The sequence below is a fragment of the Styela clava genome, chromosome 8 (assembly GCF_964204865.1).
Source record: "Styela clava chromosome 8, kaStyClav1.hap1.2, whole genome shotgun sequence".
Classification (NCBI taxonomy): Eukaryota; Metazoa; Chordata; class Ascidiacea; order Stolidobranchia; family Styelidae; genus Styela; species Styela clava.
This window is the reverse complement of record NC_135257.1, coordinates 16,601,139-16,612,964: the sequence shown is the minus strand read 5'-3', so window position 1 is coordinate 16,612,964 and position 11,826 is coordinate 16,601,139. Positions and strand designations below refer to the sequence as shown.

The 11,826-nt window shown below is 35.9% G+C and overlaps 1 protein-coding gene across 1 annotated transcript; it reads left to right on the top strand.

Moving 5' to 3' along the window:
• Nucleotides 1-1,739: 1,739 nt before the first annotated feature.
• LOC120345982 (T-complex protein 1 subunit delta-like) lies at nt 1,740-3,876 on the top strand. Its single transcript, XM_039415604.2, has 3 exons — nt 1,740-2,902; nt 3,187-3,417; nt 3,492-3,876. Exons 1-3 carry the CDS (start codon nt 1,790-1,792, stop codon nt 3,756-3,758), a joined length of 1,611 nt encoding a protein of 536 aa, XP_039271538.2. The 5' UTR covers nt 1,740-1,789; the 3' UTR covers nt 3,759-3,876.
• Nucleotides 3,877-11,826: the final 7,950 nt, after the last annotated feature.

The window sequence follows — 11,826 nt, the reverse complement described above, 5'->3', positions numbered from 1 at the left end:
TAGAATAAGACATGCCCCGAAGTGCATGGACGACATTATGAGCATCTATAAGTGTGATATACATATGCCTAAAACTTTGTAAAAATGAATACCTGTTTGTATTAGTAATTATTTACGATTTGACAAATGCCCTGGCGACCAAAGTGACTAATTATATTGACTTTGCTGGCGATCACCATGTATTTTTGCGTTTAAAAAGAAGAAATATGACGTCACATACAGGCAAACTTCTGTAGAACGTTCTCGTTCGTTCGCTGTAGCGCTTTGCTGGTGGGCGAAGCATGGCTGTTTCAACAGTTGGGACTTGGGAGCTTGGATTGGTGGTCTCTGAAATTCCACTTCGTATGAGACTGATGGGCGGGTGACCAGTTTTGCTATTTCGGAATGTTGTCTAGGGTAGTGGACGGCAACCACCGAGCCGCGGAAAGGTTACTACCGGTTCGCAGAAAGGTGACACAAAAAACGTACAGTGCCCTAATACAGCATTGTTACGGTACCTTTTTGTGAGGTCAGGTTTTCAAAATTTACAACTACAAAAACCAAATATCGAAGTAGGACGAACGTAAGAAACACGTTACGTGAATAGTATTACCTTTGTTTTTGAATGTATTGTCAACATAACTTTTCTAACGCATATAATTTATTACATTAGATCAGTTCGTCTGTAATTTGTATAAAGGTGGTACGCCAAAATTTTGGTCAGGCTTTACCGGTCCGTCCTGCCGTCACTGAAAAAAGGTTGCAGACCACTGGTCTAGGGCTTACTGATATAAGACTTGAGGGAATTTTTCATTGGTAGCCTACCAACATACAGACATATATTTGGAGACAATGCTTGTGCCCAAAAGGAAAATTATCAATGTTCATGAGTTTGTGATGTCATCGCGGCTTTCCTATCATATCGCAAATGTTTGGGTGGCCATAGGCCTACCTGATATTTTTGACACTTTGAATTAGTTGCATTCCAAAAATTTCCAATGCTTTTCATTAGGATTTGATGGACATATAGCTGTATAGGTAACTATTAATTATTAGATACAGCATCTAAATGATTGTACAATTTTTGTTTAAACTCTTTCATTATCAAGTGAATTGAGGTGGGAGCGATCACCTAGAGAAAGTTTAAATGCTCTTAAATTGCTGTATAACAGTACAGCACACTATCCAAATTCCAAGAATTTCCCTCCATTTGGCTCAATAAAACAAACACTCCATGTGTCTCACAAACGAGGGGCGTCTGGGACCACGTCAGAAGCTTCATATCGCGCCATGCTTGTCTCAATAATAATCTAAATTAATCGTGGCCGTCACATGACAAAAATTGCCGTTTTTGCAAAAAAATCTGTCGAATGCTACGGTAAAATTTTTTCTCCTTAGGTAAATCGGATTCTTTTTTCCCAAGGAATTCAATGATGATGTTACTAGATTGCGCTTTTTGTAGTATTTTGCGCAACTTCATTATACTGTATTATTAACGATATTGAGGTACATCAAAGTCCAGACGTCTCCCAAAGGAGGGGTGTCTGATCATCTGTAAAATGGGTTTCTCTGAAACAGGACAATGTCACCCGATTTGTATAGTGTGCTGTACTGTATAAAAATGTACATACAGCATGGGGATATTAAAATTAAGTGAACTATGTGCACAGTTGCAAGTTTTGAAGTTTGTCTAATTACTGAATTAGGTACCTAAATTTGAAATTAACAAACTTTTTTTTTCTTGTGAAATTGGCAAAATCATTAAAAATGGTATAAATAAAGATAGTTAATTTTCAACTTCTGTGTTACGATGGTTCCCCCTGCAAAATTAAAGAAAGGCATGCATACTGGGAGGGCTGGTAGATTTGAAGATAAAGAAAAACCAACCCAAATAAGAGAAAGTAATATCACCGCAGCCAAAGCTGTTGCTGATGCAATTCGAACAAGCTTGGGTCCTAAGGGAATGGATAAGATGATCCAAGATGAGAAGGGTGATGTGACAATCACCAATGATGGAGCAACAATATTGAAGCAGATGAAGGTTCTCCACCCTGCTGCTAGAATGTTAGTGGAGCTTTCAAAAGCACAGGATATTGAAGCTGGGGATGGAACAACATCTGTTGTTGTGCTTGCTGGTAGTTTGCTCGATGCTGCGTCAAAGCTTCTGAATCGTGGTATTCATGCCACTATAATTTCTGATGCTTTCCAAAAGTGTGCGGAGAAATCTGTGGAAATCTTAACAGAAATGTCTGAGAAGGTTGAATTGTCAGATCGTGAGACCCTCCTAAAAAGTGCCTCAACTTCACTCAATTCCAAAGTTGTTTCTCAATATTCAAATCTTCTTGCTCCTCTTGCAGTAGATTCTATTTTGAAAGTCATTGATCCTAGTGTTGCCACCAACGTGGATCTGCGTGATGTTAAGATTATTCCCAAGCTTGGAGGAACCATTGAAGATACAGTATTGGTTGATGGTCTCGTCTTGACTCAACGAACAGCAAGTGGATCCTCTGGTCTTCAACGTGTTGAAAAAGCTAAAATTGGATTGATACAATTTTGCTTGTCACCTCCGAAAACAGACATGGAAAATCAAGTCATAGTTTCTGACTATACACAAATGGACAGAGTTCTTCGTGAAGAGCGTCAGTACACTTTAAATTTGGTGAAGCAAATCAAGAAAGCTGGATGCAATGTCTTGTTGATACAGAAATCAATCCTCCGAGATGCACTGAGTGATCTTGCATTGCATTTCTTGAACAAGATGAAGATATTAGTTGTGAGAGATATTGAGCGAGAGGAAATTGAGTTTATCTGCAAGACAATCGGATGTAAACCTATTGCAAGCATCGATCATTTTACCCCTGACATGTTAGCTGCAGCAGAGCTTGTGGAGGAAAGCAGTTTGGGATCTGGCCGTGTTGTCAAGGTGATTCTTTATTTCATCTATTTTATATTCTCGTTGGATTGCAAACTCGCTAAGATATTTTTGTACTTTGGAAAAACTGAAATATCTTCAGAATGTGCATATTGGATTGGTCTCATTATGTCTTGTTTTTATTATAGTGATTTTGTATATGCATTTGAGTTGGCATGACCAACAACAAAAGTCTGATCTATTTTGATCGAGTCGGTGTTGGTCTGGTCTGCAAAAATTTATACAAATGATTTTTATGTAATAAAACTTAACTTTTTCGAACTCTTTATTTCCAGGTCTCCGGCGCAAGTTCAGTGGGGAAGACTGTGTCTGTATTATTACGTGGATCAAACAAATTAGTTTTGAACGAAGCAGAGCGATCTATTCATGATGCATTATGTGTTATCAGATGCCTAGTCAAGAAACGAGCAACCATTGCAGGTGGAGGAGCCCCAGAAACAGAACTTGCTATTCGATTGGCTCGGCATGCACATACACTGAGTGGTATGGAAGCATATTGCTTTACTGTGAGTATTTTTTTTTTCAGTTTTCAATTTTTGATTATTCACTACATTGTTGTAAAATTTACATTTCTATTTAGCAATATGCTGATGCTATGGAGGTAGTTCCTTACACACTAGCAGAAAATGCAGGCTTGAATCCCATAAGCACTGTGACTGAGTTGAGGAATCGTCATGTGAAAGGAGATCACAATACTGGAGTCAATGTGCGACGTGGTGGAATATCCGACATGGTTGAGGAAAGTGTTGTGCAACCACTACTTGTGACCACCAGTGCCCTTGAGTTGGCCACTGAGACTGTACGTAGTATTCTCAAAATTGATGACATAGTCAACACCAGAGGATGAGTCTGTTGCGTTACAGTTATCCTGAATAACCTTTCAGACCCGCCATCTACACAGTGTATGCATGAATTAGACGTTTGTGATACTGTTCCTATAGTAAATCTTTTCAAAACAAAATGCATGATTTTCAGGCTCGATTGAGTTGGTATCGTGTTTTGGCAGGGAAAGAATGTTAATTACCAACGATCACGCTTATGTTAAGTTTAGGCCTCTTGCTGTACCAAACAAATATGTCGCAAATAGGGCCCTAGATTCAAAGGAAATTGAAAGATTCTTTTAGAAAATTGGAGCCTATTCATGTGTAGCTTGCTGCAGGTTGAGTTGTAGACTTTCTGTTAAGACACTTTCGTATGTTACGCGATATCTCACAAAAGCGAGGTTGAATCTGCTCCAAATTTCGCATGTGCATTCATATCTCGGACCAGAAGCCTACTGATTTTGGATGAATTATGTCGTAGAATTAGCGAGTTATTAGTTAATTAGTGACGGGACACGCGGTGTCGCTATTGAGTCAGAGCAAATGATACACGTCGCCTGATCGATAAGTCGGCGGTCTCTAATCGCTATCTCGTTTAGCTGTTATTGCTTTAATGAGTGACAATTCAATTAATACAATTTTCATCGGACACTGAGATTACTCTTATTGTATAGCCTACTTAATTTTTGATTTGCTTTTTGTGTCTTCGTAAGCAGCAGGCTATTATAAGCTTGTTTACACAACCGTTTCGATTTCAGATATCTAATTTTAGTCTGTTCTGTGACAGATTGTAAACATCCCATCACCGTGCGACCCTGCCCATTATCACATCGCTATGTTTCCATGTATTTTGGGGGATGTCTTTTATTTTCAGTTATCAAAAACAAAATTACAAAGTAGAGAATTACGAGATTTTCAAATATACAAAATATGGAAACGATATCCATTTAAATATCCTGCATAACTCAAGAAAGATCTAAAAACGTACGAGTACGCGTCCGTCCACCAAAACATCCAAAAGAACACAATAAAATAAAGACAAGATAGAAAATCGGGCAATACCTTTTAAATCAATTTAGGATGTGAGATAAAAAGAAGATCATGGCAATACTTTATACAAACTAGCATTTAAAAAAGAAAAAGACATTTGTGCCTGCGGTTGACATTTGTGCAATATTTTCAATGGAAAAACATAATGTTACATGAAAATTTGTTGTATTTATATAGAAAAAGATTCGTGCATTACTAAAAACACAAATATAATTGAAAATTTAAGGTTTATGAAAACTGTATATATAGCATGCACGGAAGTAGCTCAAAAACAATAGTGCAAAAATATATATATATTATATATAATTGTGCCACTTTTCAAACATCTGAAAAAAGAATTAGCAGATCAGTGACCTGAACATTCCCCGGTTACATATGAATTACTGCAATCAATACTCATGAACACATCCTACCATAATTGTACTGAATATTCACCCAAGCACAACTAATAAACTATACCATTCACGTTCGACACTCAAATTTACACAATTGAGGAATCCCTTGGTATCTTAAATTTTCAACAACAATAACTATTCTAATAGGTGAAAGCAAAATCCTGATTGACTGTTGCCGATGCATCAAAACGGGCAACAGTTTCCTATCCGTGGAATGGAACGTGGTTCAAATATAATGTAATGCACAGTTCTACACATCTATCTATATTATTTTCGAAATTTATTGTAATAATTTCAATTGACCATTGATCTTTCATATTTCAATCAATTTTATTTTGGTCGCTCTGAAAGAGATAAAACAACAACAAACATAATTCAGAGGATCCGGAGGACAGACATAACTTAATGAAAAAGTTGAAAACGTGCCCGTCCACCAAAAACAGTCGAAAGAACACAATAAAATATAGACAAGACAGAAAATCGGGCAATACCTTTTAAATCAATTAAGGACACTGATTAAAAGAAGATCATGGCAATATTTTGTACAAACTGGCATTCAAAAAATAAAAAACATTTGTGGCTGGGACGACGGAACCTTGTTTGTCTGGAGAAGTTAGACCAGCGTTTCCCAACATTTTTTGGTCGCGTACTATTTTCTCACCAGTGTAAAACTAACTTTGCGGACTCAAAGATGCGTTAATTGTCCTAAGCGAACTCTGTGTGAGAGGGGGGGGGGGGGGCAAATCGGAATTTTCCATTCCCTCATGGAACAGTGGCCGCGATTATGCGCTCCATAAAAGTCCAGACTTTTTCAACGTATAATGAATGACTTTTCTGTCACGTAAGATATTAAATCCTTGACAGCAAAAAGAATCTAAAATGACTTGTTATATTGCCGTAATTTGATTGTGTTTGCGTAACTCGCTGTTGCGTCTTCTTACGACGAAATATTAACATTAGTACTCCAAAATATCACGTCAATCTGTGGAGATTAAAATATCAGATAAACTGCCTGATTGCATTTAGTTTTGATGCGTAGTTTTGCGATCCTGCGAATTCGTTATTGCCGTTAGAAAAATCTTCAGATCTGTTTTGACATCCCACAGAGTACAATTTAATTTAGTACAATAAAAATGCATATAAAGTATATTAGTAAATCAAAAATAAATGTTCATCGCCTCGAAATCCCCGCGGAACGACTTTTGGAAGAGTTGCCGCGATTACGCTACTTGTTAATAGAGCCGACTTTTTCAACGTATAGTGATGCATTGCTATAAAATCTCACGGCGTAAAATTTATTCTAGGGAAATCAAAATTGATTGAATATACTTTGGGTTGATTATCTTATACAATATATCATCACAATCCGGGAAAACGTCGCGTTTCTAACCTTGCATAATGTTAACACGAAAATTTTTGACGGCAATAAATCCCGCGAACAGTTAGTTGACTGTGTTTCGATTTCAGCACACGAAAATTTGTGATTTGCAATGCCCGAAGAAGCGTTTATTATCTGTCGCGAACCTCCTACAACAAAACCCATATTGTTCTCGGTTTTATTTCCAGTATTTTATATTACGGCTTTTTAATCGAAAAATTTGCGTCGCGGAACCACTCCTTTATTTGTCTGCCGCCATCCCGAACGAATGTATAATAACTTTCACCTAATAACTTCCAATTCTGTGAGAGTACAAAAAAAGTAATTATCATCGTTGTCGTGTCACAAGACATAATATAGACTACTTATGTTGAGGGAAATTTGTGACTTAGGGAGAATAAACACCGACGTAAAGGTGTTTACGGCATAAATAAAATGTCACGCTGGCGAAAACAATCGGCGATTTTAGCCAACTGCAATCGTATACGCCTTATTACGCGACAATTAATTTGATAAAACCGTTGGCGACCCGCAACGAATTTCCAAATGTGAGAGTGGCCCGCGAGACTAAAAAGGTTTGTGACCTACATAAACTATACTATTGCTGCATAAAGTTTCTGAAAAGGCATTGCTTGCTGAGGGCTCATTTAAACGCCCCGCGGACTCAGATTGAGAAACACTGAGTTAGATCATGATCTAACGAAGGTTTGTGCAATCTTTTATTATTACAGAAGGGCCAGATTCGAGTAATTTGGTGAAGCATAGTTCATAGACATCAAATATACATTTAACTACTTTTATTGATCATATTATTGATGGATACTTATATTTCTTATTTGTACCTAGTTATATTTCACCTATATAACATATTGGAATGCTGGCCTCGAACTTTGAGTATGAGAAATTTTGCTTCTTATTGAAGTAAATCTAATTAGATCAGCAATGCCGATATTTTACATACAGAGAACAATTATCTGTTGCCTAGTGTGTGAAAAAAACACACACAGTATCTGATGTTCTGAGCTTTTACTGCGGACGTCTTGATGCTGATATACGATTCTCTTGTAAATAGTAAAAGTGAATTACATATTGTGATTTCTATCTTAAAAAATTATTACAGATATGACGTATTGTTCCTAGCGATAGCTATTTGACACAACTAAACTGCATGAGTGCAATTTCTGGTTTGTTCTGTTAACATTTCTTGAAGCAGTTAACAGGTATTGGAAATTCTGAATCACATTTTTTGTATTGTTAAGCATAATATGTAACAAAAATATTGCTCGGTAATAAGCAAATCATTTTCGACCGCAACCAATATGCTCTATTTTGGTATTCGTAGTTTTGCTTTTGGTAGCAGCATACACATTTAATACAATTTGGGTTGAAAATTTATTAATGCTTCCACACCTGAGATCGGCAATGTCTATTGTTATTCCCCAAAACTAATCCCTAACAAATGATATTTGCGAGTAACGATTGCGATTACTATTTTCAAGGATCTGGACCACCGTGAACGAGCCATTATTTTTACTTTATTAGATTCTGAACATTGGCAAAAGATATCATAAAGTTGACAAAGTTTACCATCAACAACTAGCTAAGGGACTGTTCAAATAGGAAACTAAAACATAATTTGATAATAACCCTGACTTAATCTGCAATTTCGTCATGCTCCAGCATAGACAATCGAAGAGGATGACGCCAACAAATACTGGCTCGCCAAACACTCCCTACAGATTTTGGTATATTTGAATTTGTATGAAGAAAAAAAATATTCTTAGACGTGTAACAATCACGTTGGGTAGGGAAGTACATCATTTTTCAAAATTATAAGAACTTTGTAAAATACTGTTCAAAAAATTAAAATAAATCATCATGGAAATACAAAGCGCAAACTAATTATGCTAAACAGTTCGAAATATACATTTTTGATATTTCAATGATACAGTGAATTTTCATATTTTAGTGGGCTTATTCGATAACAAAAACAAACACGCATTTGTTCATATGAACCTCACTCATCGGTGTGATGGGTGAGACTTCGTCATACCGCACAGCAAGTCCAGTCGTAGCTCGCTGTTTGTCAATGCGGGCCTCAATCATAATGAATTACGAAGTTTGGCCACCGACAGCATGGTCCTATTCTGGCATTGTTACTCGCTCTTAACAAATTTAGCATGAGGCCGCGGTTTGTCTGACGCAAAATTATCAGGAAAAAACTCACGGCGGACTCGAAAAACATGCTGTCTTTGAATAAAACACAATTTTGTCATCGTCAATGTGTACTTCATGCCTTTTAAAGTTTATAAACATGTAGGCAATGTAAGGAATAAAGGCAAACGGTTGACTTCTCTTTTTTAACACTGCCTGGTATTCCGTTTAAATGCTAAACAAAATCACCCACGTTAGCTAAACTCGGTTAACAAATACAAAGAGCAAATGAATAAAGTGCTGCATACGAAACTGCAGCAAGGGTTTACTTCTACTGTTGCGTTACAATAGACCCTACAAAACAAGGGTGAAATGAAGTTATTGATTCTTATACACATCGTTTAAAATAATAAAAATAAAATAAAACATTTAGAATAAATAAACCATGTAAAATATTCAATCATATATTGGTTATTATTTGAACGTAAATCTCTCAATTTTCGAGGCGCACTTATAGAGATTCGTCTTCGGGGACCGCTGGCTTAACGATTGAAGCCGACATTGTTATGCAAGCACGCACAAATCGGGTTTTACGACCAGAATAGATATTGTTATGCAAGCGCGATGATTCTACCCTTTTCTCCGAAAATAAGACCTAACCTGAATTTTAAAAATGATTCTAATATAAGCCCGCCCCTTCAAATATATAAGACCTAGTCGATAGCGCAATTTTTTTTTGAAGTAGTCCATAGCAAAATCTTTCCTACTCGTTTTAAATGGTTAAGAATCCATGTTTAGCAGTTATTTTAAATAAAAACGTGGTACAAGTAAATACAAATTCATTTACAAGTAAATGAAAATCGGTTTTCATATTTTGTATTTTTAAAAATCTCGTATTTTTCTGTAATTTTGTTTTTTGAAAATGAAAATAAAAGAAATCCCCCAAAATAAGTCCTGGTGTTATTTAGTGAAAAAAAAAATTGAAGACAATGTCTTATTTTCAGAAAAACAACGGTATGATGATGTATTCAATAGGAATCGTGAGATTTTTGTTTAAAACCAGTTTTAGGTGTTTCGAATCGAGTCCAAAAATTTAAATCGATATAGTACTTGTGTAGAATTGGTGTTCTCTTTCTGGCCCCTAAAATTCGTTTCGCGGGGCCGCGGCCCTTAGTCTTGGAAGCCCTGATCTATACCACCCTCATGCACGCAGAAAGCGGTATGCATGTAACAAGACCGTCAAAGATTGGTATTCGCCCATAAATATACAAATTTGAAAAGACAAAACATTTTATTTATATGGCGTTAACGAATATGTTCTATTTGTATTGTTTATGATGATAAAATAATATTATCTTATCAACGCCAATCATCCAGGTCTTGAATTTATTTGATACAAAGAAAGCAAATCAACGAAAGCAAACCAACTACGATTACCCATGCGTTCTATCGTCTATTTCAATCCACATGGCGATTTTTTTGTAACCATTTCCTGTGATTGTTAAGCCAAATCCAGAATCAAAGGTGAATAAAGCGTGCATCTATAGTCAAAGCATGATTTTTGATAAAACTAAACGCTGACAAAAATTTCCGCGCATGCAAAATTTCACCGGATAAACATTTTTTTGGCCTCGAAACAAAAGCACTTCAATAATAATGATATTATGGAAACAAGAGGGACACGACATTTTTGAGATACCCGGATTTAAGTGGCTAAATCTTTCTCAGTATGAAATGTTAAAAGGTGCTCAAATGTTCGGGATGTTTCAATTATGCATTACGTTTAGCTTAAAATTTTGGATTTTTTTTGAAATCCAAAAACATTTTTTTTCATTAAGAATTTGAATAGTGTTGAAGATTAAACTTTGTAATTTTTAATGTAGATTGCAGTGGTTTCCAGAATCTTTAGTATATATAATTACTCCTAGATCGAATTACCAAAAGCTCAATTACCCCTTTCATACAAATAAATTTCCAGCGAGCAATTTATCTAATCTCACATAATAATATAAGAATCCAAAAACACAAGAAAAACGTCATGATTTAATCTCAGTTGGCACTCTTTCTGCGATATTTAGATATTTAGTGGATCACAGTAATAGGTTGAAGGACAATGAATCGAACATGTTAATGCCTTCTGAGGATAGGATTTACATACCGTATTTCCCGGCGAATAACTCTACCCGGCAAATAAGACGAGGCCCGTTTTTGTGCCTGAAAAATGGGTTTTCGCATATACACTCCCAATAAGACGGGCAGCAAAATCGCATCAACATCGGAATATCAAATTACCATACAACGGCTTCTGAGCGGTCGCCCCGTTTAAGCATTAGTCAAAATAGCCTATAATGACTTTTCTTGTAGCGTAATATTCAATCCATAACAACTATAGGGGAATCCAAACGGTCTTTCAATTTTAATCTAATTGTGTTCAACGTATTTCGCGATTGGTCCACCATATAAGAACATTACCGATCTAAAATAACACGGCAATCTGCAAACATAATAATGTTAGATAAACTACCTCTTTATATTTAGCTTTGATATATATATATATATATACATATTATTGCGCTCTTGCGAATTCGTTATAGTTGTTATAAAATTCCCAAGATCTTCTATAAAATCCCGGAATTTAATTAACGACAATAAATATACATATAAAGTGTATATATGAAACATACATATTCATCACCTCGAAATCTCCACCAAACGAAATGTGTTGCTTTGTTGATTTAATTGCGACAATATAAATAGTATCAATGCTCCAAAATACCAACGCAAACTGTGGACATAAACATGTACGAATATATGTTGTTTTAATTCGTATTTTTGCAATTTAAAAACATATCTGAGCTGTTGCTGCAACAATTATTCCGCTCCATCGCAATGCTGCCACTCATTATTTTGAGGACATCACGGTAGGAAAAAACCATATGTCAGCGATAATATCCCACAGAGTAAATTTATTTAAAAAAACTGAATTAAATATACTTTTCCTTTTTTTAAATTACCGTAATTACGGTATTATACACCTATATCATAGTCGCGTCAAAATGTTTTTGTGATTTGCAATGTCTAAAAATCATCTTCAATCTGTCACGGGCTATCCTGAAA